This window comes from Lissotriton helveticus, chromosome 7, assembly GCF_964261635.1.
Source record: "Lissotriton helveticus chromosome 7, aLisHel1.1, whole genome shotgun sequence".
Taxonomy (NCBI): domain Eukaryota; kingdom Metazoa; phylum Chordata; class Amphibia; order Caudata; family Salamandridae; genus Lissotriton; species Lissotriton helveticus.
In genome coordinates, this window is record NC_136068.1 from 628,803,337 (window position 1) to 628,830,789 (window position 27,453).

A 27,453-nucleotide genomic window follows, 5' to 3' on the forward strand; every position below is an offset into this window, starting at 1 on the left:
TACCCGCCTGCACCGAGGAGCCCCCGGTGAGTGAAGCCTGTAGTTGGGCATCGGTGAGGAGGGCGTCGGGGCACATTGCCGGTGCCCGCCCCTCCTCTACAGTGTGGAAAGCCTGGTGAGGCTCAGGGGGGCAGTGTGGTGATCGAGTCCCGAGAGGCTCAGGGCCCGGATTGTGTTTAGAGCCACGGAGGCTCTAGGGGGCACATCGTTATTTAGAGCCCTGTGAGGCTCTTGAGGGCAGTTGTATTTACGAGCCCAGCGAGGCTCGAGGGGCCATGGTTTGCAGAGCCTGAGGGCTCCATGGGTCATAATTGTTTTTAAGAGTCTGTGAGGCTCTTGGGGGACACAAGTGTTATGCCAGAGCCTGTGTGGCTCCAACGCGTGTAGAGTGTTTCCAGAGCCTGTGTGGCTCCAGCAGTGGGCGCAGTTTGCGCCAAAGGGTCAGTGAGGGCCCTGCCACAGTTTTGCTGATGATTCCCAGCTGCCCAGCAATTAGTGGGCAGCTGCACCGTTTAGGCCCCTGACATTGAGACACAGGGCATCTCAGCCCCAACAAGGCCAGTTGGCCTAGGGACTGCCACAGGTGGTGGCTTATGTAGGTTTTGCGCAATTGTGTGGTTTTTCCTTGCACCTCTGAATGTTTCAGGCATCATGTGTCTTTGCGCTATGGAGTTGTCTTTCTTTCCCTGCGCTGCACCTCTGAATGTTTTAGGCGTCATGTGTCTCCTAGCGCTGCACCTCTGAATGTGTTTGTGATGCATCATGTGCTTTGTTCTTAACACCGCTGAATGTGTAGGTTTATGCATCATGTGTTTTCCTTTACTACTCCTCTGAATGCGTTTCATGCATCATGGGTAATGTGTTCTTGTTTGTACCCCTAAAAGTATTTTATTCTTAGGTGGTTGTTCTTTCTAATACAGGTGGTCCTAGTGACGTCCTGGTTCCCTGCGTGACATTCTCCTAAGGTGTTTAGGGTTGCGTAGGTGGTCCTTACCTGTTCCCAGTAGTTACTGGATGTGATTTATAACTGTTATTTTGTGCTATACTTATTCTAAGTTCTGACAGTATTTCTATTTCTAAAAGTGTTGATGCTGACAGTGGCCCATGTGGCCCTGTCCTGTAAATAATCCCTTATGAATGTTGCCCGTGCCAGTTGGCACAATGTACATGTGTGATTTCAATCTGATGTGTGTTTACAATACAAAAGTTATTTTTAATATAACTGTGTGGAGTTTCTTTTGTGGTGTGCCTAGGATGTTGTTGCCGTTGTGTGCTGGCGCAAATGCTTAACACATTGCCTCAGAGTTTAGCATCATTGCTCGTGCCAAGCTACCAAGGGGGTGAGCAGGGGTTATCATGGCGTGTGACTCCCTCGCCCTGACTAGGATGGTGGTTTTTGCCTGGCTTTGGCGTCAGCCTTAGCCTACCAGAAATAGCCAGTTCTAACACCGACCCTACCCCTTTCCAGCCTGTGTAGGGAAGAACCAGTTGGAATACAAATTGCTTAACCTCTACCGCGTTTTCCCGCTGTGCGCTGGAATTTCGAAAATGCGCGGTTTGTGACAAAGCCAGCTCGTCATCCGCGTAGCGCAGGTAACGCCCATGACGAGCTGGCTTTGTCATCAGCGCTGAAGGGGTTAAAAGCCTATGCAAATCCTACTTAACCTAAAGATGAAAATTTTGGATTTCAGGTACCATTGTGGTACAAGCAGCCCACGATATACAGAAAAGTATTTGGGCCAAAAGAAGATCTGATTAAGACCACATGAAGTCATATGCCTAAACATGGCACAGGACACACTTTCCACTGATTTCATTCTAGTCCTTATGATATTCCACATACATCAATTTGTTTGACCTCAAACTTTTGCCGTGGTGGACCACAAGTATTCTTTTACTAGAGGATAGCCAAGCCATTTCGCCTCACAAGCTTCTGGGCTGCCACTACATAACAGACTCATTGTCCCAGTCTGTGCCAGACGCACCTTTTCAAAAGGTGCAACTGGTGCAGACCCGGACAATGTGCATTATTTTAATGAATTTGCTGCCCACAATGGTAGCCATGAACTCTGCTGTCATAGGGGTAGCGCATTCAGTGAAATACAGAGCAAGTGCTTACAATCGGTTCTACGTTTCTCTGCACAGGAACCAGCCCCCTGCACTTTAAAGGGAAGGCAAGAGATTCCTACCCTACAATATGGTGCTGTGACTAACTGCACTCATCTGAAGGGCGTCCCAGGGACCTGCTTTATACCCTCCAGAGGGCTTCCCTTAGACAGCACACTAACAATGCTCCATCTTTTTGTGGTGCACTGTCACTGTGCCTCCCAAACGCCAGTTTGCTGCTGCACTGTAGTTGTAATAGGGAACAGGTGCAGAGGCAAGGTAATATCCTAATTTGCCTCTGGTCCACACCCCCATGCAAAAGAGTAAACGTCCTTTCAAGACCGTGCTGGCACAACATGTGTCAGCACTATCAGTATTGCAGATGGGGCTGCACAAGCATCTACGACTCCCTCTATAGTACCAAAGGGACTCATAGGCAGTAAAAACCTGTGCACACACCCGCTGTGCCCCAATGCATAGCACTGACTCAGTTTTATCACTTCTTCAAAACATTGTTTACTAAAAGGGTCTGCTCAGTGGACAAAGTATGCAAGATGATTCGGGTTAACTTTCACCATAAGAACTACACAAGTAAAATAAATACATATTTAAGAAATACAGCAGAAATGTACTCACAAGTGCTCAGCACACTCTCCTACTTCACCCACCAGGGCGAGCAGCAGGTTTCGGGGCTTGTGAAACTGGTTCCAATCCCGTTCATCTGTGAAGGAGGCTTGTCGCTGTCTGCTGCAATAAGATACAAGGATTTGTTTTTAAATAGACCATATCCCTGCCTTTTTCTCATGCAAGCCCTCATTCCCAACCCCACATTTACTCTAGATTTTTCATGCTACTTTGCCTCTTATGGTGCTGGTCACTTTTTCCCCTCTAATGATGCCTTGTCAAAAGCCTTCAACTTATTTCATCACATACCTACAAACATAACTACCAGACCTGCAAAACCTGCCCCAACAGACATATCTACTTTGTTAGGAACATTACCGCACATTTGCTTCAAGTTGCCAAAAACGTTGTGTACTATGGCAAATTTCAGTGACATTGTCAAGAAGAAAAAAGAAAAAAAAAAAAAAAAAAAAGTTATTTGATGTCGCACTACAATTTTTAAAATGAAAGCTTCACTGGACGAAAACAATTAGAAACATTTTTGACTAGGCACATTATTGAGGAGGAAATACATCAACATTTAGGGGTCGCAGCTGCTACCCCTGGCTTGACTCCAGCGACCCTTGGTACTGTCCTTGCGACCCGGGGCCACAGAGGTGGGAAGGGCAGTTTCAGCAATAAACGTTAAACAAAGCTCTACTGAGCCTTGCTTCGTTTTGGAGTCCCTCAGCTACAATGTGCATCTGTGTCTCCTGGACCCCGAGGATGTGATTTGAGCACGAAATACGGGCTAACGAAAGATGGAGGAAAGGAAAAAGACAAAAAGGGTAAAATAATTAACGGAAAAACAGGAAGACAAACGTTTTTGTGTGTGAGAGAGGGATTAAAGAGGCACTGGAGAGATGACAGGTGTGGGAGATATAGAAAGGTGTGGAAGAAAGCGAGACAAGTAGGAGTATTAGGCACATCGACAGGTGACAGCTGAGAGGCAGAGAAAAGAGGACCAATGAGCAGGAATTCCTGTATGAGAGGTATAATGCAAATAGAGAAAAAGATTGCAAAGAGGGAGAGACCGGTGGTGATAAGATTACTGAGAGGCAAAGGGTGGGGGAGAGAGAAGAAAACATGGTGATATGACTAAGGATTACAATAGAAACAACGAAATGTGGGGAGATATGGAGACTATATTGAGACAGGACAGTGAGAACGATAGACAAGGGAGCAAAAGGGGTGGTAGACAGGTGAAAAAGCCGACAAGTAGACAGAGCAGGTGAGAAATGTAGGTGGAAAGGGGTAAGACCAGAGATATTAAAAAGAGATCAGTGAGAAAAAGGAGGAGACAGGAGGGGAGAAAAAGCGACAACAGGGGAGCGAAAATAAATATCATCATATGAGAAATTGACAGCTATGTCAAAGGTGATTTTATATAACTTCCTATGATCTCATTGGGGTAAAATGGCATAGGATGTCACATCTGCCACCCCTGACATTTTTGTGAATTGACGACCATGGGGAAATGTGGTGGTTTGATAATTTGCAAGAATGCTCACATTTCCTCCAAAGAGGGGGAGTCGCTGAAGGTGAATCGGTCTCGTCTAGGCTCCGTAGTATCATTCAGAGTTTCAGCTCCCTTTTCAATAACATCTCCATTCTGCATTATTCCGTTCAAGGATGTTTCTTTGTCCATTGTGCGGTACGCTTCCACTGCAATAAATACTACAATGCAAACCTGAAAATAAAAGGTTGAAGAGAAGTCACTGCATGGTCGTGGCACAACGCTGAAATGTGACTGAGGGAGCAAGGCTTTTTCCACATACTATTCGAGGAAAAGTCCCTTGAAAATGCAATTTTCCATCTGTGAAGCGATTCAGAAAAAAAAATAATCAACCTGCCATCACAGGTTCTACCGCCAATGTAGACCAGATATATGGGTTACAACCAAGTATGAAATGCAAACCTCTGTTGGATACACAGAATAAAGCCTACAACAACAGCATTCTGTGGTGTGAAGTTACAGAAATTGCAAAACAGAACGTTGAACTTTATGTCTTAGTAAACTTCTACTATATTCTGTTTAAACAGTTTTCCAGAAGACTTCTCAAACTGGACATTTCTATTTGGTGTGGGGTTTACATCCAATGTCCTACTCTGGACAACTGTTTAGGAACATAAACCCTAGCATGTGCTGGAAAATATGTGTTGCCACTTATCCCTTAAGAAGAATCTCAGCTGAGAACCATGGGCGGAATGAGCACATTAAGTCCCCATACTAGTGAGAGGAATGAACGCATAGCTCTACACTCACTATCTTTTGATTTGTCATCCTCCTAGCATTTACCTTAATTTAAAAAAAAGATTCCCACATACTTGAAGGTTAGTCAATCCGTTCCCCAAGCCACAAAAGAAAGATGCAACGATATAGCATCCTTCTTCCACAAAAAGTGACCGATATTTATGATAAATTCAGATCAATCCCGAAACCGGCGCTAGGGGAGGTAACTAAGGGCAGGGATCTGCCACCGCCTCCAATTCTAGTAAAATTCCATACACTTGACAAAGAGACAATCCATAATCTTATAAAGGCAACCAAATACGGCACTCCATTAGATCCAGCTCCCCCATGTACCCTATCCAAAGTGGCAGACGTCATATTACCGTCACTTATGGAGCTTTTTAATTTCTTAATAAATAAAGGCAGGCTTGGTCCCTAAGTAATGGAAGCACAGTAATTAGCCACTATTGAAAAAAAACATCAGCTAGATACAGAAATCCTTGCCAATCTACGATCCATCTCATTACTCTCTTTTCTAGGAAAAGTACTAGAGAAACACGTCAATCGGACATTAGCAAACTTTCTGGAAAATAAAAAAATCTTCATCCAACCCAGATTGGCTTCCGTACCCACCATAGCACAGAAGTAACACTTCTGGTGATCACAGAGGTGCTCAACGCTATACTGGATAACAGAGGCTCAGCTGCCATTCTACTACTGGATTTAAGTGCGGCATTCAACAAAGTGGATCACAAGATCCCAAGAGATAGACTTTGTGAGGTGGGAACTGAGGGCAAAGTATTAGATTGGCTCACCTTGTATCTGGAAAACAGATCCTACCCAGTCATAGACAAAGACTGCCTCTGAAAGCTTTCCAACGATTAGTTGTGTCCCTCCGGGATTGTCTCTCAGCCCTACATTGTTCAATATATATGTGGGCCAGCTTGCCACCTTAGTACAGGACTTTAACCGGTCAGCAGTCTCCTATGCAGATGGCACTAAAATGACTGCTTCTCCTACAGAAGGCCCTAATCCAGGAAATACACATTTGCCACCCTGTTTGGATAAACTGCCCCGTTGGGAATCTGGTTGGGCAATTGGTTAGCAATGGACCACCAAGCAAATAAACTGGCATCTGTTTCTCTTTACTTCGAATGCTCAGGAAGATACTGGTATTGATCCCAGAGCATCTAAGGAAACCCTCATTTTCCCCATCTGGATTATGGCAACTCGCTTTAAGTGGGCACACCCAAATACATAATAAAGAGCCTTCAGACTGTGAAATGCGGCAGCAAGGGTCCTTCTAAAGGTTCCTAGTTATGTCTCCGCAGGAGAACCTCTCAAACGGCTGCATTGGCTCCCAATTGAGGCATGGATTACGTTGAAATCCCTCTGTATTGCTCATAGGTCCATAAACGACAAGGGCCCAGTAATGCTCAGAGAGCTGGTAACCACTTATGTTCCAACTAAAAACCAGAGATCCTCACATCTTCCTTTCCTCAGTACAACCAAAGTAAAACAAGCATTGAAAATGCAATAGGTCTCGCAATAGAAGAGTTTAACATTTTTCGTTTTGCAAATGGATGAGTGGCGTTGCGTGGCTGAGTGGCGTTGCGTGGCTGAGTGGCGGTGCGTGGGTGAGTGGCGGTGCGTGGGTGAGTGGCGGTGCGTGGGTGAGTGGCGGTGCGTGGGTGAGTGTCTCGTCTTCATAAACGTTGGACAGAGTAGCGGATTGCCTCGTTGACAAAGGCCACATAAATTAGACAAACGGAAATCCAGGTAAGCACACACTGACACGGGAACTGAACAGAAAAAGACAAGCATGCACATGCATTAAAGGACATACACACAAGCCTATGAAAACACATACAATGCTAAACTAAAGCACTAGTTAGTCAGATGAGACGTTATGCAAACCTTCTTTACACAGTAATCCCGCACCAAAATTAAATAGCAGGGCTAGATTTTCCTAGAGGTTAGAGAAGCCATGTGGCCTTTAATTGAGATAGATGGCCGCGTATGACAACTCCATGTTTGTTCTGGAGTGGTTTATTGTCCCAGGAGAGCCGCAGTCTCATGTGAAGCAGAGGGTTGAGGAGTGTCCGCATTTTGGCAGCCCCTTTATAACAAGCATGAGATGGGACCCGAAAACACTGGAACGAGAAGGGGCTGAAAGGAGCTAGTAACAAGAGTTCAACTGGAGGAGAGGTGGGCAAAAACAATGAAAAGGTGGACAAGGGAGGAGAGAAGGAAAGGTGACAGAACTGCTGGAGGAGCAAAGAGGAGAAAAGAAATGCGACACGGCGGGCAGGGGAGGGGGCGGAGCGGGTAAAAAAACAAGTGGGAGGGAATAGCTCTCGGCATTGCTGGGTGGGCGGGGGAGCAGGAGTCTGTGGTGTGAGGCTGCCTTTCAAGTCGAGTGGGGGAGAAGGTAGTCTAAATGCGACAAATGGTAGTCTGGTGCGAGGAGGGGGAGCAGGGTAGCAAGCGGGAGTGGGAGAAATAAGTAGGGTCGGGGAGTTTGTTCGCATATTTGCAAAGGAAACTGCAATAATATATTTTCAGTAGTTTAATGTGAAAACAAAAATGGAGAAGAGAGAACAGAAATCATAGTTAGCTGCCCTATGGAAACAGATGGGCTTTCAGGTTGCATCAGAACACTGATAAACTACTTTCCTCGTGAAGAACAGAAGGGAGTTCATTCCATAATTTGGGGGTCCAAGAAGAATAAGTCACGACCTCTTACTCTAGTCCTGAGAATTTCAAGGAATAGATGAAAATTCTGAGCAGGTAAGCGTAATAATGCACACAGAAGAGTAGATCTGAAGTTTGTCTGGAATGTAATTCGGTCTAGTGCCATAGAAAGCTCGATGAGAGAATCAGAGGCCTTTAAATACAAACAGCAGCTAAAGCGGAAGCCAATGTAAGCAAGAAAAGACGTGCAGATGCTGGAGAATAACAAGGAAGTTTAAGCAGAAAGGCTGTTGTGCTCTGCGCAATTTGAAACTGTTTTACAACATAAGGAAGAGCACCCAAGTAAAGAGTTGCCATAGTCCAGGCCACGTGATAAACTAAGTGCGTTGACCACTGTTTTCTGACAGCTGAGAGGAAGGAGATGAGGGTTTTCGGAGGACCGGAACACAACAACAAGAATGGCAAAGAACAAATAAAGCAAAAAATAAAACGGACCCGACCAAGCTAAGATTTATGGAGGTAAATCTTTCGCGTCGTCAGTGATGAGGGAGGGAGGCGAGGGAGGGAGGAGAAATACGAGACGGCCTGCTGGCCGTGAGACGTGTGAAGCAGGGGGCGGGGGGAGCGGCGTTGGCTCAACAAGCTGTGATTATGGGCAAATCACTCAATCTCCGGAGAGAGAAAAAAAATAAACTCGTCTTTCTGTAATGTAACTGGTGCTCAGGTAAAGCGCCCCAATACCTTCGAGTCAGTTTCACGCTATATAAAAGGTCCCCAAAAAAGTCACATATTCTTATAATTCTTCAATGTCTTCTTTTCATCAAGTAACCTAAAGTCAAAAACTGCTTTTACGCCGACATCAATACAGCATTTCCACTACACTTAGAGTGCTGTTTACGGCGCTATTCCAGGTGTCGTTAAATCAAGCGGCAGCTATGGGAATATAAAACTACAGGCGATTAGAGCAGTCTCAAGCATTTGAAGCAGGACGCTTTAAAGTCAGCGGAGTTCACTTTTGCGTCTCTATGTACTTGCTCTAAAAAGACCAGGGGCTGAGCAAAAGTAAAATTACGCCGGTGTAATTTGGAAAAAATTGTAAAACTATACCATGTTGAGTAATTATGCAGCAGTTCGCTACAAAATTATATCACAGGAACAACATGAACAAACAGAACGCAAGCAGCTGTTCGCACCAAATTTATTTTTTCATCTTTTTTGTGCAAAATGTGTTCTTTCGCCAGAATTGACACCGGGATGCATTATGCAATAAAATAAAGCATCTGCATTTTGTGTAATCACGTATGGCTTTCTCAAAGTTTAGATTTCGAAACAAATATTCGGAATTGAATTAGTCCACTGACTACCATTAAAGTGGTTGATTTTGTAACAAGTGAAAGCACTGCCATTGCTAGAGTGAAGGCTAGCATACGAAGTGGGGAGAGGAAGGGCTCCTAATGGGAAGTGGAGACGGGGAGAAATTGAGAAGAAAGCTGAGCAGGGAGGGTGTTATTGCGGCTATCTGCTTGCCCGAGGGGAGGAGAAATGCCGTCCTGAGGCAGAGCACACGCCGAGAAATAATGTGATGGGGACCGAAAATAATGACCATAACCCTGCGATGAGGACAAGTACCCTTTACGACGAAGGAAGTCGGCAAAGCAATTCACCGGCCACAGTGTGTGACATGTGCCTTCATCCCGACATACACTGAGAGTGCAAGCGCTCGTGTATAGAGTAGCGGATGGTGTATGAATATGATAAAAGCGGATATGGAAGAACGCTACATCAAACAAGACGGAGGGATTAAACAAGACGGAGGGAGAGAAGGGGAGGGGGGAGGAGAAATGAGACACGGCGGGCAGGGGAGGGGGCGGAGCGGGGAGAGGGTGTTAAAGCAGCCGGCTGAGGGAACTGATGTGCACGAGCTTTTAAGCTCAATGCACATGCGCATTGAGCTTAAAAGTCACGGGCACTGCAAGGAATCGCCACGATTCCTTGCAAGTTAGTTAAAGAGTGGTTAAGCCCCAATAGTCTCGCAAGCTGCATGCGCATCGACAGGCGAGACCTAAAAAGATGAGATGGGGAGGAAGATCGTTTGCACACGTAGTACTGAAGTTGTGGAACGATCTTCCACACAGTCTCAGAACACTGGAAAATGAACTTTCCTTCAGGAAGAAACTAAAGACGTGGCTGTTTATCCATTAATGTACCAGAGGCCCTACTCTCAGCATAGTACTCACCAGCGCTGGGAAGCCTTTGGGTAGCCATGCGCTTTACAAAACAAACCTTCGCCCTGAAAACCTCCCTCACACTCTACAGAAGCCATCTCCATTTACTAAAACGGGATCCAAAGCCACTAGGCTTCACCCACTATCCGTTAAGACTCGAGAAGCTGAGAAGCTTGACCTCCTAGATTTACTCCCCAATGTCTCACCAGGAGGTGGGGGGGGGGGGCGGACTGTTACGAGTACCCAAGTATGCGTGAACACAAACTCCACCAAAACACTCAACAGCGAATGTGAATACCGCTCCAGAAGGCTGCAACGTCAGCCACACGTGCGCATGGATTCGTTAGAAATCCGTTTATATTTTATTCAGCTCCTAATGTTTTCGCATTGTCTGAGACGGGTATCAGCAATTTGTATAAGTCTACCTCGGCGAGCTATGTAGAACCCCACGTGCGACAAGCCCCTCCACTCAGGGCGGCGAAGCGAGTGACCCGTCCGCGTAAACAGACACTGAGATCTACCTTCTACAAATCATTTCGTTTGCCAGATCTACCTCAGTATTCCGCGACGTCGACAGCAAAATAACGGCCCTTTCCCGGTTCCAGAGAGGTACTCGCTGCCTCAATCACTTCTGCGCTTCTCTTATACTGCTTCGACCTGAAACGCTAGTGCGCGCCACTCTCTCGATTGCAGGATGTGACAAGTTTTTGGGCCAATCAGTGACAAAGCCGGGTACCCTGATGGCCAATCAGTAACTAGAAGTGGGAGTGACAAGTTGGCCACGTCCCCGCTGCCAAGAAACCAGCCAATACATTTAAGGCACCGTGATACCGGTTTTAAACCAACCAGAAATCAGAAGAGAAAACAGTTATCCATTCGAAGGCAATAGAAAAGTTCTGGTTGGGTACCATTTTTTTGGGACACCCAATACAGTTGGAGTAATGTGGACGTAGTGAGAACACCCTGTCTCCTATTTTCCAAACCTGTCTGTGTACAAAGTCCCTGGCGGACAAACTTTGAGCTCATGGCAGCCAACCAGAACCCGAGGCCAGTAAAATGGAGGGAGGGGGGAAGGAAATACCTGTGCCTAGCCCGTCCCCCAGGTTCCGTCTAGCTGTCTGGGAACTGGTTAATTTAGAGCCTACCTGGGTAGAGGCAGACGCAGGGGAATAGTGGGGTAAGAGTACCGTGTCTTAATGGGTACCGAGCTTTGGTAGTGGAGCTTTCTTAGTGAGGTTTGGTGATATTTTAATTAAACTATATCTCACTGCACGTTTTTGACTGGATTATGACGAACAAGGAGAAAAGGAACATTAACTAATAGTAGTGCAGTGAGAGCGCAGGTCTTTGTAGAGGTCTTACTTTTTATAGTTCTATGATAGAGTAGTTCCTCTACTCCATTACTTTTCTTTTAATTCTAGGACTTGTCCTGGTTTTATAGCTGGTGAGCGAGAACTACAAATCCAAGCGTGCAACGGAAAAAACCTCGACCGGGTGAGTTACTTGCGCACGGAACTGTTTTAACTGGACATCCATGCCTGTGTGCGGGCTGTAAAGGCCTTAACATAAGTGTAGGGGCGTTGTGGTGGTGTGTGGATGATTTGAAGGCTTGTTGATAATGTTGGAGCCATGTAGATGCATGGTGTTGAGCAGCCCTTAATTTGAACTGATGGGTACAGGTAGAGCCCACCAGCACTTCTTCAGACTTTGACTCAAAGCAAGAGAGTGAAAACAACCAAGAAAGAAAGGAGGGAGAGAAATACGGACAAAATCATATCAGAGGCAGAAAGCAGAAGCATGTGTGATAGAAAGGGCAGGGAGTGTCTGGTGGTGGATTAAAGAGACATGATGTGTAATCAAGACTACACACCTTTGGCTTTCGGCACGGCCACATTCATTAATGCCAGACGTGGGCTTCTTAGCAAAACTTTGGACTCTGGCATTTAAACCTTTATAAATTGAATCACTGGTCTTGGGATGCCAGGCAAGGGTGTAAGTAGACCTAGACTTTGGGGTGAGAGGGGGATAATATTTATTGTGAATCGTAGGGGGCAGAGTGATCTTCAGAGCCCGTGTCACAATTACTCATAGGGAACCCCCAATTAACACTGTAAAATGTTGCATTGTAATGCACATTGGGGCAGTAGAAGCCAGGATAGAGAATGCTGTGTTCTATTTGCTAGGATAGTCAATGGCAAATTAAATATTCAAAAACACACTTGGGTCATTTTGAACGAGTCTCCACATAATCCAGTATTTGTTTAGCAATTGCTCTTTCATACTGTGTTTCCAAGCATGCAATATTTGGAGGAGAGTATGTCAGTACACCAGACAACTCTATTGCTGTCAAGGGGAGACGGCTAATTTCCAGGCACTATTAGCACACTGGATACTTAAGCTGCAGTCCTTGGTAATGCACAGTAACCCTGAGTTCCAGCTCCTCAAGTAGTCTTGATTTTGACTCTCCCATGGTCTAAAATGCGACCCTCTATTTTATGCTCTCCTTCTTTCCCCTCTCAATGTATTGAGACTGAACTATTTTGTCTGACGTCCGATGGAGCTACCTGGTTTAGCTATAGAGGAGATGGGCCGTGGATTCCCTCCTTGGTCGTCACCTACCCAGTCGGTCTTTAGACAGACTTCTTTTCATCTCTCCTTATTGCCTCTTCCCTTATCCTCCCTTTCTCACCTCCCCTGCCCCCTCTACTATTTCTCCCTTTCCTTTCTTTCCCCTCCTAATTGTTTTGCTTATTTTTTGATGTATTGTGTAATTTGTTGAACTTGTTCTGTTACATTGTTAATTCTCATGTAAAGCGCTCTGATACCTTTGGGTCTAGCCAGCGCTATATAAAACTCTTTTAAATAAAAATAAAAGTAGTACAGTAACACGAAACACCCCCCAAAAAAGCAGAACATGTACGTATCCATGGTACTGGCACAGCAAAGAGCAGGTAGCCAAACGTGTAGCAAAACAATGAACATTAGAAGGAGCACAATATAAAATAGTAACACCTTTTGTGAAAATATCTGCCATCCTTCTGCTAACCTTTCCTTCTGCCTATGGCCTCCTCAAACCTGACATTTCAAACCCTGATGGTCTCTGGCCTTCCAACAGCTCCACTATCCCTCTCTCTCTAGCTGTCCCTCAGTAACTGTGGGCACAGCAAAATGTCCTAGGGAGGATTATGATGGGTCTCATTTTTGACACTCTGGGGAAGCAACTACAAAGCAAAATACATGAGACCCCGAGTACTTGAATGTCAGCTGGGACTCTCGGGACAACACTAGCAAAAACCAACCCTCGGAACAAGGAAAGAAGGTGTCACCTGCCAAAGGATACTTGTAGGACGTAACTACACCACAAACTGATAAGGGGGAAGTTTGAATCACCCAGGAAAGAAAAAATACGATTTATAAGATCCAGACAGCAGTGGATGCACAAGGAAAAATGAGGATAGCTATTTGTTTGGAAGTATAAACGTGGTTCAAAGATGTGGAATACAAATAATTTTTATTATATTTATTAGTCTTTTTTTACTTCTCATTACTGAGCACGGAGCAAAGGGAATAAAATACAAAATACACAATAATCAATTGAGCAAAGAATAATCGGGTAAAAAAGCATAACGTACATTTGTAAAGCGCACGTATCACCCGAAGGTCTCAAGGCGCTGAATAACAGATGTATATAGGTACATAAACATCAATTAAGAATCACCCACCCCACTGACATAGAGCTCTATTAAAACCATAGACTCAACAACATGAATATGTACTTCCAACAGTAAAACCTTCTCACACATTCCACATTCTCACATATCCAATAAAACAGATTACACACACAGATAATAAGAATAAGACAGAAACCAAATCAGGATTATGCAGTAGTAGTTGTAGATTGGCAAGAGTGCTTCCAGTTAGTACTTTCAGGAATATACCACCCTGTGGTTTCTGTCTTACACGGTATAATCCTGATTTGGTTTCTGTCTTATTCTTATTATCTGTGTGTGTCTCTCTTCAGGCCTTACCCTTACACAACCCATGTTTAATCTGTGCCAGTGGTAGCCGGTGGTGGGCACCATTCACTAAGATTCTGTGACGGGATTTATTTTTCATCACCAGACTTTGACTTCGAGCAAGAGACACCTAAGCAGAAAATGGAGAGCGAGCATAAGATAGGAAAAGAGTCACAAAAGGAGTACACAAGAATCAGGATTGCAGTGTGCAGTGCCACAGGTTACTAGGTGTCTCTCTGGAGTTCTAAAGGGACCTCTATTAGCCATATAAGGGACTGCACCCTACAATCCTGAAGAATCTGAAAGGAGGAACAGCGATGATTAAAAAGCCATGCAGTCTAAAACGAAATATAGATACTGTCTGGTGAGCCTTGTGTCAGGAAAAGAGAAACTCTTCTCGTTTTGTCATGGTTTTTTGTACAACTTTATTTTTGGGAGAGCCGCGTGGCAGTCTCCAATATATAACCAGCAATAGCCTAAGCAACAATAGAAAATCCATGAAGCAGGAAATTAGTGCCGGACCTTATGTGGCTAATAGAGGTCCCTTTAAAACTCCAGAGGGACACCTAGTAACAACCAGTGGTACTGCACTATTTCCCTGCTTTGTGGATTTTCTATTATTGCTTAGGATACGGCTGGTTATATATTGGCGATTGCCATGCATCTGTCCCAACAATAAAGTTTTACAAAACATCATAAGAAAGCAAAAGAAGCCTTGCCAAACGTCAGTGGAGACCGACAGACCTATTGGACTGATCTTGGTGCATTTTCCACACTATTAGGATATTTATCTTTACTCTATGGAGAGATGTGATAGTAAACCATGCCGGTGCATTATTTGGCTAAATAGGGCAACATGTGAACTGTAGAGGTGATTCTGTGTACACAGTTGGCTTTGCAATTCGAAACCAGTCGATGGCTTTCTTTGTTTCCATGAACAACACCTGCTCAGTCCCATACATGCCCCCTCCTTGTGAGCGCACACACAATGGGTAAGTCTTGAAAATACCATCATTCAAGAAAATAATGCACCGTGGGCCCCATGACCATGTCCCTCTTCGCAGGACTTGCTAAGCGAGTGGAACACCTGCGGACCGTTTCACGAGTTTCAAAACAAACCCACAGAAAAACCAGATGCAGCTGGAAAGTAAGCAAAACCTGTTAATGCCAAAAGTACTTCATATGCAGCTTGGAAACATCAATTACAGATATAGAGCTGGGTTTGTTGACAAGATAAAGGTAAAGTGCTCCCTATAAAGTGCATCCAAGAAGTCGTTTGGTACAGATGGCACCGGCCCCCATTAGCATCTGCCAAGCAAAAGGTGGCTGAAGGGCGACACCCTAAATTACTCACTAACAACTTATAGGAAGGGATGGCGCACCAAGCCATGAATGTACAAGTATGGAAATGAGTTCTGTGCCCAGATATCCTTATATAGCCCAATACAGGCATTTTAAACACATAAACTGGGGGTACTGCAATACCTGGTTGATTCTTAGAGTGGAACATGTTTAATGTGATTCTTATCAGCTGTTTTCCTTATTTTAGTTTATAAAATGTGACTGCAGCTCTGTGTTCTGGGATGTGGTTTTTTAAACCATTCTTATGTTTTAGTAAGGATTTAAGCAATTGACATTGAAGCGGGTCCCTTCCAGGCCCTGTAGTCATGTTCTTAACTTTAAAGGCAAAAACACTGATTGATTTCTTAATAAGTGTAAAAGCGTTAAAGTACCTATGTTGTGCTGCTTGTATTTCACATGCGTTACTTAACCTTGAGTGTTACTTTTTCCAGGATGATGTTACTTTTTTATTTTTCAGGCAGCATGTTACTCCTGTCTTCCCCTTCCTCATAACCTATTTCCCATTTTCTGGTTCTCCAGCGCAGTAAAGTCATACAAATGGCAATAGTGTCATACAAATATGATCACTCCACTGCAAATAAAAAAACAAAATGAAAAAACATTGTCATTTTCAACGCCAAGAGCTATAATTTTCCACAGATTCGAGACTGATTGCTTTGTAAATGCTTGCTGTGGTGTTTGTGCCCTGATGCGTTATGCCCGCTATTCCGCAGAAATGGGGATGTTTTGTTAAATAATTGTTATTCATATAGGGTGCAGCTAATAAGTGACCTCTTTTAGTGGCAGGCTGTCTAGGTGTTCTTGTCTGTCTGGTTGTGCCTTACTGCATAGTCTTGGGAGGTTTGCCTGATCTCTGAGGGGAGGTGGCTTAGCTATTTTTCCAAGGGTATGCCAGCGAAAATGCTGCTTACCGTGGTGGTTTGGAGGGAGGCAGTACAAGCACAGCAGAATAAATGTCTCCGGGGTGTTGAGAGTAACACTTTGATGGTTAAATGGTGTTATTTGCACTGTGTTGGTTGTACGCATAGAAGGGAATGCGATGGTGGTAGTCGAACCAGTTGCTTCATGCAGGTTTGATGGTAATAGGGCCACTGAATTATGTGGGAGAGGAGGCGCAAGTAATGCTTCAGAGTTGACTAAATTATGCGGTAAGAAATGCAAATCATACAACCTAACACAGCACATTTTGTGATAGTGTTACTTCATAATTCGTTTTTTTTGTGTGCATGTTATCACTGGGCAAAGTTTTCTCTTATTAGTACCAGTTTAACATTTAAATACAGTAATGAGCAACGGAAAGATGGTCTTAGACACAGCACAACAGTTCCTTGATGATCTGCCAGCACTGCTTACTTTCTTAAGGGGCAAAAGAGAAGTTACAGTTGATTGCATGATAGATTATTTAGCTTTCGGTAGGTATCATTAGATTTCTGTAATGCCTTGAACTGCTAGCGATTATTTGATAGCTGTAGTTTTCATGAGTTAAGGTGAGTGAGAATCTCTCTTGTTTAAGTTCTATGTTTTTGTGTGTAACAGTAAGAAAATCTAATATCTGTGAGGTGAGAGATTATATCGGAGAAATACAGTTGCTAAGATTAATGCTTTCTGAACTAGCACCATTCTATCGCCCATAAGAGTTATTTTGAAAATACACTGGCATGGTTTCCACAAACTCAATTTTTATGTACGCTTGCACTAAAAATGCGCTAACCAGCCTGTCCTCTTTTCTTTTCTCTCTTTTCCCACTTCCGTTTCCTCCCTTTGAGGGTAATACATAAGACCACCAATGGCAACATATGCCAAGATCGTGATTACCTACTCAAATGTACGTGTGACCAACCTTGCTAAAGATATGCCTACTGTAACCCCAACGGCATATAACGACACCAGTATTGCCTTCACTATATCTGTACTGTATATAAAAAAATTCTCTAATAAAATCTTTTGAAATAAAAAAAACAAAAAAAAACAAGGGGGATATTTACTTTGATCAGAAGTGTTCACAGATTGGTAACAGTTTACACCAGGACCATGGGAAATTCCTTATTAACCATGCCCCTGTAAGAATGGCACGTTAAAACCTTAAAAAATATATGGTGCTACTCAAGCGGGAAAAAAGGCAAGCAAGCCTAAAGTATGTATATTAATAGAAAGTCCAGTTACCTCAAAGCACACTAATTTATCGTAGTCTCTAGTTGCTATGGGTGCTGTTTAAATTAGCCATGGGCCCAATAAGCACATTTCTGAGCTAAATTGTTGCACATTTCTTATCAAACGTTATCGGGCTCCTACCCCTGAATATGTTGAAGTTAAAGTTTGATGAGGTGAAATTTAATTTTAAAAGTAACCAAACACTGCTGTTAATTTGATTCAGATCATCAATGTATTGAAGAACATTAGAGTGCCTTGCCCAGGTGGTTTTCCAGACTTAGTCATTGAAAACTTTCCAGAATTTTTAAGCACCCTTTATATTCTGCTGTTCAAGCATGTGGCATGCTGTGGAGAAGTTTCTTTTAGTTAGGGGCTTATAGTAAACCTATTCATAACCAGCATTGGCAAAACCAGTAGGTATTGCCTTTGGGACATACTGGGTTTGCCAATGCAGTCTGGTGATGCTCTATAGTATCTGGGTGGGGTTTTTTCCTGACTATGTTCAGCATCGTGATAAATAAAAAAACTTGCAATGGTGTGACTGCTGATAGTAGTCTTTTCATTTCACTGATGCACGTGTCAGTGGAATGTCGTGAGTGCCATTTGCTTTAATTTTTTAATTACTGATCCAATATGGTGGACACCACTTGGATTGGGAAACATTTATTTTTTGCATGAAAGTACAAAAAAAAATACCACAGGGGTGTGGAGGTTAAGGTTGGGAAAAGTGGAGGTAGCAGGTAGTAGCATGGAGGTGAAAGGCTGCGGATGTGGGAGAAAGCAACATGGAGAGCTGGAGAAGAAGTGCATACTGAAAAAAGGATCATTGGTTGAAGAATGAGGGGAAAACACTGGGCAGGGGGGAAGCGTGAGAGCAAGCAGTACACAAAAGCAACAGCAATAGAAAGAGGGGGGGGCACCAGAGGGTGGGAATAACACAAAGTGTGAGGGGACTCATATCGAGCATTTAAAGAAATAGAAAAAGATCATTAAAAATGAGCAGTGGAAGGATAGAAGCCATCCAGTCATAGAGATGGAAAGAAGTCATTGCTCTGGGGGAGGGACAAGCACAAGATGGTCAAGGTGGGACTAGGAAAGCCATTTAATAAGAAGCAAGCAAATGAAAGTGATAAGCTAACCAGTGATAAGCAAAGGGTGGGCGGTAAGCCCCTGTAATTTCCTAGTAACCCACAATAGGTCTTTGGCAACTGACGCTGTCCGTCAAGACCTAAAATAGTGGTAGAGGTGGCCCGTGCTCATATTGTTTTGTTATGTGGTCACATTAGGCCCTGGTGAAAACACCGCCCTTTTTCATGTTCATGTTTAGAGTTGACACCTTTTCTTGAACGTTGACATTTAACACACACTTGTTTGCTTGGTTGTATGGATAATGTTCCATCCATGAAATAACTTTGCTTACATTAACACATCTTTGTAGGCATATTATCAGTGCATTGAATATTATGTATGACAGCTAAAGTTCCCTGTGCAAAATGTTGTTGTTTGCTCAGACAGCTTTGTCAAGATAGAATCAATAATGACAGCCTGACTGGGATTTTGGCATGGCAACATGGGTGAAGGTAATTTATATGAACAACGTCACTCATTTGTTTAGTTAGAGGAACATTTCGCTGACACTGTCGAGGTCGCCCTATGCCAGTTTTCTAGCCCAGCTGAATCCGGTTTACCTCCTACGAGGGATGGTTCCCACCTCTACACCATGACAAGCTCCCGGGTGAAACATACCACAGTTACTGGGGAGTTAGATCACCCTACAGGGATTCTGGCAGATTTACCCACCCTAGACACTCTAGGAAAGGGAGCGCTAGGTAGGAGCATAACTATAACTGTACACTTATATGCAAGCATATGTTCTACGTACCAGCGCAATGGCGAACTAGTTAATTTTCTTTACCATTCTTGTGATTGATGCTGATTACTGTGTTCTGTTTCTTCCCATTGATAAGTGCAACGCACATATTTTATTCAAGAATCTTATTGTTTCAATTAATATTTGAAATCCCAATTTGAGTAATTCTTGTGCCTCCCTTTGGGCATGCATGAGTTAACAAAGGAAAGGGCTCTAGACCCGTTTTCATGATTTCCATGGTGAGTCAGGGTTGTCATGTTCTTAAGTTTCACGTACTATCTGTTAGCTTGCTAGGGGAGGGGTACAGATGGTGCTCTGTGAGCTAGCAGGACTAAGGCCGACATATCCTGATTGTGTGCCCGTGGTTCATCGCTCAGCCCCACGCTCTTCAACATCTACATAGCCCCCCTTGCCGCCATCATCAGACAGCATGGACTCAGCATTGTATCCTTCGCCGACGACACCCATCTGATCCTGTCCCTCACAAAGGAACCCGACATCACCAGACTCAGCTTCCAAGAAGTAATGAAAGACGTTGCATCCTGGATGAGCAGCAGCTGCCTGAAGCTGAACTTCGAGAAGACGGAAGTCCTCGTCCTCGGACCCTCCCCATGCGTCAACACCTGGTGGCCCACCGCCCTCGGTAACCCCCATCACACCCACAGACCATGCCTGCAACCTCGGCATCATATTCAACTCCTCTCTCACCATGACCCGAGAGATCAATGTCGTCATCTCCACGTTCTTAAACACCCTCCATACCCTCCGCAAGACCTTCAAATGGATCCCCCCAAACTCAGAAAGACTGTCACCCACGCACTCATAACCAGCAGATTGGACTACGGAAACACCCCCCACCATCCAGACACCGCTGCCAGACGCTTCCTCGGCATCCCACGACATGACCACATCACCAGCACGTAAGAGACCTCCACTGGCTCCCCTTCGGGAATAGAGTAACCTTCAAGCTACTCACTCACGGCTACAAATCCCTCCACAACACCAGACCCCAATACCTCAATGAAAGTCTCCTTCCACGCAACCAAGAGAAGCCTCCGATCCGCCGACCTCGCCCTTGCCGAAACCCCCTATATCTGTAGAGCGGGTGGAAAAGCGAACTCCTACATTGGGGCAAATGCCTGGAACGAACTCCCGCTCAACATCAGACGTTGCCCCACTCTGCATACCTTCAGGAAGAGCCTCAAGACCTGGCTCTTTGGATGAGCCGGAGCTGCACGACCCCCCCACCCCCCCGCCCACTCCCAGCGCCTTGAGACCCGCACTGGTGAGTAGCGTGCTTCACAAATCCATGATTGATTGATTGTGCGTGGACTCAATCTCGTTTATGTTGTCCAACAAGCACAGTTTTACTGAGAAAGTATGAACCGTATGACAGTTTAATCTTCCTCTTGGACACTGTTTTGAAGATCTTTGTGATGTTATTGTTTCAGTGTAATGCAGAAGGACGTATTCCTCCCAAATAGGCCTGGTTCCATCACAGAATAGGACTTTCTCACTAGGTACTCGCCCTAAGGAGTGTTGTGCAAATGTTGTTTATTGAGGGCTGTGTGTTAGCTTGTTTTACCAAATTCCATGTGGTATCTGACAGAGTGGAGTTGTATCTTTTGTGTATAAAGTTGCTTAACTTGAGTATCTCTCAATCACTTTTATCTTTCAAAAGGCTCTTCCTATGTCCTCCTGGGCTAAGTTTCTGGTAGACAAATAATGGTTTATGACAGCGAACGTCCTCATTAGGCACTGATTAAAGCAAGACTGCGTCCTTGCACCTCTTCTTTTCTCTTTGCTTTGTTTCTTAATGGGTTGTAAGGGATTTCTCGCAAAGGTGTTGTATTGCACTTAATATTTTTGTTATACACAGATTATGTGCTGTTATTAAACCAAAAAGCTGTCGATCTGCAGCAGCAGCATAATTTACTTGGGAATTGTTGTGAAGTTAATTGTTTAAGAAATTGTACCCAAAAACTCATATTTTGGTATTTGGAGGTACCAGTTGTTGGGTAATTCTAAGCTTTCTGTACTGGGATGGTACAAATGCCCGAACGTGGTGCTCACAAATAAACCGGGCTCAAAGTATTTTTAGGGATTTGACGGCACACAGTGCTATTAGTTCCACTAATGGTTTATGGCGATTTAGTTGGGTATATGGGGTGTTCCCCCTCATGCCATTACTCAGTTTACAGGCGGAAAAAAATCTTATTCCTTTGTATGGCTCCTTTGCTTTGGTTTTAGAGCAGTTACCAAAATTCAAGCAACTCGAGTGGATATGTTTCTCAAAAGTTGTACTCTCTTCCTCGTTTAGCATCGAGGGCATTCGAGTGGAACTCCTTATACAAGGTCTTACATTTGAGACAGATTTAATTAGACTGAAATTCAGAAATAATTTTCTGAAAGAAGCTAAACCTTTATTTGCGGGTTTTGTTTAAAGGCTATGTTGAAAAGTAGATCGCAATGGACAGTAGCCAAGAAACACTTATTTTATGTGCTGTTTGGAAACTGTGACTTTTGTCTCGTTATCTGTTGCTGCTATGAACCTTTCAGTCACGCAGCTGTGAAAATGAATGAATATTTGGAAAACTATCTTGCTTTTCTACTGGATAAAATATTGTCGCTTATTGTTAAATTTGGCCTAAACAGAATAAAATACTAAAATTACACTCTGATTTTTATTAAATCTATGTCCAAAAGTAGCTGCTCAATCTATCTATAATTTTTTTTTAAATTTGTAATCTCCTCAATGAATCCACATAAAAGGCTGCGCTTTGCTTCGTTTTCATACTAATTCATTGGGAATCTGTGATTTGATTGGTGGGAACGCATTCCTTCTGTATGGAGTTCTTCCTGGTGGAGAACTTTCCTCCGGGCGAATGGATTCGCTAATGCAATTTTTTGGTTTGTAATGGGTCAGTGGCATTCCACTAGAAAACATATTTTCCCAGTGGAGAAACCCACTTCATGTACACTGTCACCAAATGTGGAGGGGGGGGGGTTATTGATGTCCCTTCCTAGACTGGAAACAGTACTGGCTCCATCAGTAGGTTGAAGAACATATACAACTCTATCTGTAAAGAGTAGCGATAGCAGCTTGTGGGTGCCCACAAACATACCTGTTTGTTCGCATTCAGAAACTGGCAAAGCTAGCCATGCCCTGGAGCGCCCTCAATTCCACCCCTTGAGTGGGATCTACAGGGTATGGAGATCTATGTACCTCTAAACGGGCTTACACCTGCCAGAAATCCCTTTGTCCGTTGCTGGAAGGCATAACCGAGGTAAATGCAGACAGAAACTTTAGTTTGCACCCCAATATACCTTTGAGAATAAGCCCTTAGTTTGGACCTTGTGCTTCACAGACTTGCAAGTTCTCGAAAGTTACTTGGGTATATAGGGAGGTTTGTAATTGTTCATAATTCCCAATCATCTAGGTCATTTGCTTGAGTAGTGGGCACATTTTCAGAAACTCTCCACCTTGTATTTTCACACTTTGTAGGAAAATGATGGCGTTATGTCTGGCTTGAATGCTTTTCAATATTGATGGGCTTGCAACATCCTGATGTAGCATCTCTTGGCTGTCTTTTTATTTTAAAGTCTAATGTAGTAGGCATGAGATGATCTACTGTTTCAGTTATGGGCGTTATAATCTTTTTAATATATATGGCATGTTTTTAAGTTCTTTGCCGAATGTTTAAATGGACAGTAATCTAGCTACTAAACTTTCTGTTAAACAGACACCTAGAAAGCTACATCATTAAGGGTGCTGGCTTTTGTGGAAGGCTTCGGCATTGTGTGCTCGTTTGAAGTTAAAGCACTTTGTTCTACTAAACTTAAACATAAAGGCGTCTCAGTCACTGCCTGTTTGTCAGCCAGGCGTTTCTTCTGATAGCCGATTCAGTGAGAGGGTACATGCTCAGTGAACTGACATACTTCAACCTTTTGAAGCAGCACAGTTAAAAATAAAAAAAAATCTTGACCAGCATTACCGGCAGACTGTGTATCACTGTTATGGCATCCACTTCTGATGCCATCTTTTAACTCTTCTGTGATGGTATTTACAAAACTGTATTCCCTGTGGTTACTGTTGCCGGAGGTCTACCAAGTTATAGTTTACTGACAAGACCTAACATGGTCTGGGGTTGCTTGTGTACGCTTGTGGAAGGAGCCTCGCTCGCCTAGCAGTTCAGACTGAACCATCAACCAACCAACATACAACTATCTGAGTATATAGAGACACACAAAATGCTAGATGACACCCAGTACGGTTTTCGGAAATACCATGGGACCGAAACCGCCCTCATCAAAGCATCAGATGATGTTAGACTAATAAGAGATCAGGGCGGGACAGCAGTTCTGGTATTGCTGGACCTTTCAGCGGCCTTCGACACGGTCGACCATAGCATTTTGGTCGACCGTGTCGGGACGATGGGCATCTCCTCCACGGCAAGAGATCTCCTCGCCTCATTTCTCACTGAGAGAACGCAGGCCGTCACTCTTGGCCCCTACCAATCTGTCAAATTGTCACAGCCGTGTGGTGTACCTCAAGGCTCATCCCTAAGTCCGACACTTTTTAATATCTATGTGTCGGACCTGGCCAAAGTCATCAAGGCACATGGGATGAGCCTAACTTCCTACGCGGACGACACTCAATTGGTTATGGCAATAAGAGGCGACGGAGAAGAGGTCGCCAAACGATTTCAGAGAGGACTGACTGAGATAGGTGAGTGGATGGCCGTAAATTGCCTAAAACTCAACTCAGAAAAAACCGAGGTAATGATCTTTGGACAACTTTCACCGGATTGGCCCTCCTCTTGGTGGCCCCAAACATTCGGTGCCCCTCCTAAACCGGTGACCAAAGTAAGAAACCTAGGAGTAATCTTTGATGATCGTTTAAACTTCATGGATCATGCCATTAAAGTGGCTTCTACAGCCCACCACAAACTACGCATGATTCGGAAAATAAGCCCTTACCTCCCAACAACTGCCATTAAAACACTGGTGAGCTCACTAGTCCTGACATCATTGGACTATTGTAATGGGCTCTTCATTAACTCACAAGTCAGAGTTATAAAAAAATTACAGACCATACAAAATGCGGCAGCTCGCCTGCTCCTTGGAATCCCTAAGTTTGCACCTCTCTCAGACGCAATAATAAAACTACACTGGCTGACGATTCAGAACAGAGCCAGATTTAAATCACAGTGCATAGTTTACAAAGCACTAAATAAACAGGGCTTGCAGTTCTTAATAGACCATCTGCGTCCTTACCAACCAACACGTCAGCTACGTTCCGCCAACAGCAACCAACTATCGGTGCCTCGTACCAGGACAGTCATGTGGGGAGATCGACGTTTTTTGGTAGCCGCTTCCAAACTCTGGAATACTCTGCCTCAGGACATCAGATCATGTCCCACATTGCTCCAATTTCGCAAAAAACGGAAAACCTGGTTGTTCAATAAATAAATTTCATGGTATGGAGCATGAGGTCAGAGCAACTAGCTTAATAACACCTAGCTGGCAAATTAATCAGCGCCAAGACACCTTCGGGTATATGTTGCGCTTTACAAGTGTCAAAAAATAAATAAATAAATAAATTCCCATGAGGGGGACCTCTGTCAAGAGTGGGATAGTGTGTGAAATGTATGTTGGGTTGAAATGCTACCTAGAGCGAGTGTCAGTAGTTAAGACTATTTCCAACCATTCCAGGCATCCCCTTTAGTGTGTTTTCGGGAATTTCCAGCCTGCGTTCCTTAAGCCTCCCCTCCATGCTTTTCTGTTGAGTATTTGCTAGTGTCTGAACCCACACAGTTTTTTAGGTCTCGCTAGAGCCAGCGCATGCGCTGGTCTGGCTAGACATTTAGTTAGTGGCTTTTCAAAGTGCTACCACAATCTCTTACTGGCCTCAAGCTTGCGTTCACGATCGTTCATGTGACTTTCATGGCTCAGTAAGCCTTGCTCTCCCAAGTGCCTCGCTCTGCCCCTCCCCCACCACAGAGAGCGTCCCTGCTATCACTTTTGCTTTCACGGCCGCGTTACTGTCACAGCTGCGCGGCCAATGCTTGTTAAATTTCCTCAGTGATTGGAAGTTGAGCAGCCAATAAAGCTGTTCATTGTAGTGCATGTTATATAAATGTCTTTTAGATACTTCCTCCCTGCAAGCGCATTCCTTGTAGGTAAACGACCATGGAGAACATTGGTGCTCAATAGGCACATACATAGCTTGGGAATTTCGAGCAGAAGAGTGAAAACCTCGAAGAGCTCTCCCCGCTTGTAGCTGCCCCTGTCTTGTGATGTGTAACTCACGCTGTGCACGGGGTGAACTCTATGTAAACTGCGTTATTATCAAATTCCCCCTGTTTTACCCCTCTCACTCACCACCTTCAATTGTTATCGTTCTCCCCCTCCCTCCCTCTGAATGACACGTTCCCTTTCCTCTTAAACATTCCCTAACTTCCTCTGTCCTTTCCTCGTTCCTTTTGCCTCATTTGCTTGCGCGCATCCCCTTCATTTCCTCCAACCCCCCAGCCAACAATGTCTTCATACTTTTTCGCTGTACCAATAACCTTGAAAAGAAATGAAGACTAGATTTTTGCTACACGGACTTTATGTATCTCGATGAACCGTCACAACCCATGGACAAACCTGCCTTCTGCAGACTCTGAGAAACCCATGTCAAGCCCCATGCCTCCGCTATCCTTAGCTCGGGACTCAGTGACATTTATAATACACAGGAGAATGTAATTGCTTTTTTAATAAGAGAATTACGTCACCAGTAACATCACTGTTCCCTGCACCAGTCAGTGATTTGGAATAGCCAGTTCGCTTGTGAAGGTGCTTTCTCCATACTTAATGTGGTTTTGTATGGCAGAGGGCATTTTATTTGTTAAAATGCATGGTCACACGGTCTCCCTGCGTCCTGCTCCGCCAACAACTTAAGTCCTTGGTGTATTGCTGTTTCAACTCAGAGATACCATGCATGAAGGAAAAAGGCGGAATGCAGTGCGAAATTAAACACACCAAAATGCAGTACTTTTTTGCTGAAAAAAAATGGAATCCTTTAAAATGCAAGGCAGTTTAAACAAGCATTAGCATAGCCAATTGGTGCAACAACATCGTGTTGCATGGCTAAACACTTATAAGGTCCCAAAGGCGAGACCTATTGGCTATGTCAATGCATGTTCCTTACTGCTACTACTTTATGAATACATTGAGTTTGCAGTTGTTGAAATAATGCAATACAGCTGAAGCTGTGCTGGTTCTGACTCTCTCTTCCGCAGTAGATCCCCTAGTCCACAGGGAGCCCTGGTAACGGGAATAGTGGGCAGATTTGCAAGGGATGCCCCATGACATAGTGTGTGGTGCAGCGTTCGTGCTGCTGCTATGGAGATTCATCTCGCCTTTGGGTGCTTGCTGTCGTACCTTCGGATGAGGCAGTTGAGACGGTGGTGTTAGCCAGGGACAGCGCCCGACGCTCGTCCATGGATAGTGCACTGACTGGTTTTACTGTGGCCCTTCTTGCTCAGGGTGTGGCATAGCTTAGCTGAGCTCCATGTTGATTATGACAGGAGGGCAGATGTTTACCTGAGCCTTGGGCAGCAGTTCTTCTTTGGCTGGGAACAGGGGGCAGAGAAGCAGTAGCAGGCATTCAGTGTCGCAAGCTATCCTCAGCTGGGTAAGGAAAACAGCTCCGTTCCGCGTTTCAAGTTGGGAGGCCTTTTCGGAATGGGTGACCTTTTCCAAGGATGTAACGGATAAGAGGCCCTGTAATTATAGGAAATTCGAAGCTGCCAAGCGGTCAAACCACAGGTGATTATAATGTGTATTTTAAAACAAAAGTGGCTTGACATCAAAAGATGAAATGCATCTGAATTAAATTTTCCAATGCCAACTTAATATTGGTTTTTTGGACAAAGGGTTTCTGCATTCACTTAGGTTTCCTACGATATTCCATACAGAGCCTTTTCTTTACTTCTATAGTTAGGCCAGGCTCCGCATTGCCTCCTCGGATAGAAGGCTGCAAAAGGGCTGCTATGCTATGCCATGGTGAGCAAGGGTTCCTACAGGCAAACGGATCTCTCTAATCAGTCAGAGGTGTAGTAACATGCAGAAGTCATTGTGTGGTAC

The 27,453-nt window shown here is 44.3% G+C and overlaps 2 protein-coding genes across 3 annotated transcripts in view; one reads left to right on the forward strand and one right to left on the reverse strand.

Moving 5' to 3' along the window:
- The window catches only part of DCTPP1 (dCTP pyrophosphatase 1), a 37,773-nt gene extending 27,154 nt beyond the window's left edge, over window positions 1-10,619 (reverse strand). Inside the window, exons 1-3 of the mRNA XM_078652858.1 lie at window positions 10,475-10,619; window positions 4,281-4,459; window positions 2,743-2,853 (exon numbers count right to left, since the gene is read on the reverse strand). Coding sequence (XP_078508984.1) covers window positions 2,743-2,853; window positions 4,281-4,417 — 248 coding nt within the window. The 5' untranslated portion in view covers window positions 4,418-4,459; window positions 10,475-10,619. The remainder of the gene's footprint in view (window positions 1-2,742; window positions 2,854-4,280; window positions 4,460-10,474) is intronic.
- Window positions 10,620-11,018: 399 nt separating this feature from the next.
- QPRT (quinolinate phosphoribosyltransferase) overlaps window positions 11,019-27,453 on the forward strand; it is a 28,660-nt gene continuing 12,225 nt past the window's right edge. The window contains exons 1-2 of one of the 2 annotated variants that reach the window (XM_078652859.1): window positions 11,019-11,098; window positions 11,343-11,415. The gene's annotated coding sequence lies outside the window, so the exon portion shown is untranslated. The remainder of the gene's footprint in view (window positions 11,099-11,342; window positions 11,416-27,453) is intronic. The other variant, XM_078652860.1, reaches the window with a different exon arrangement.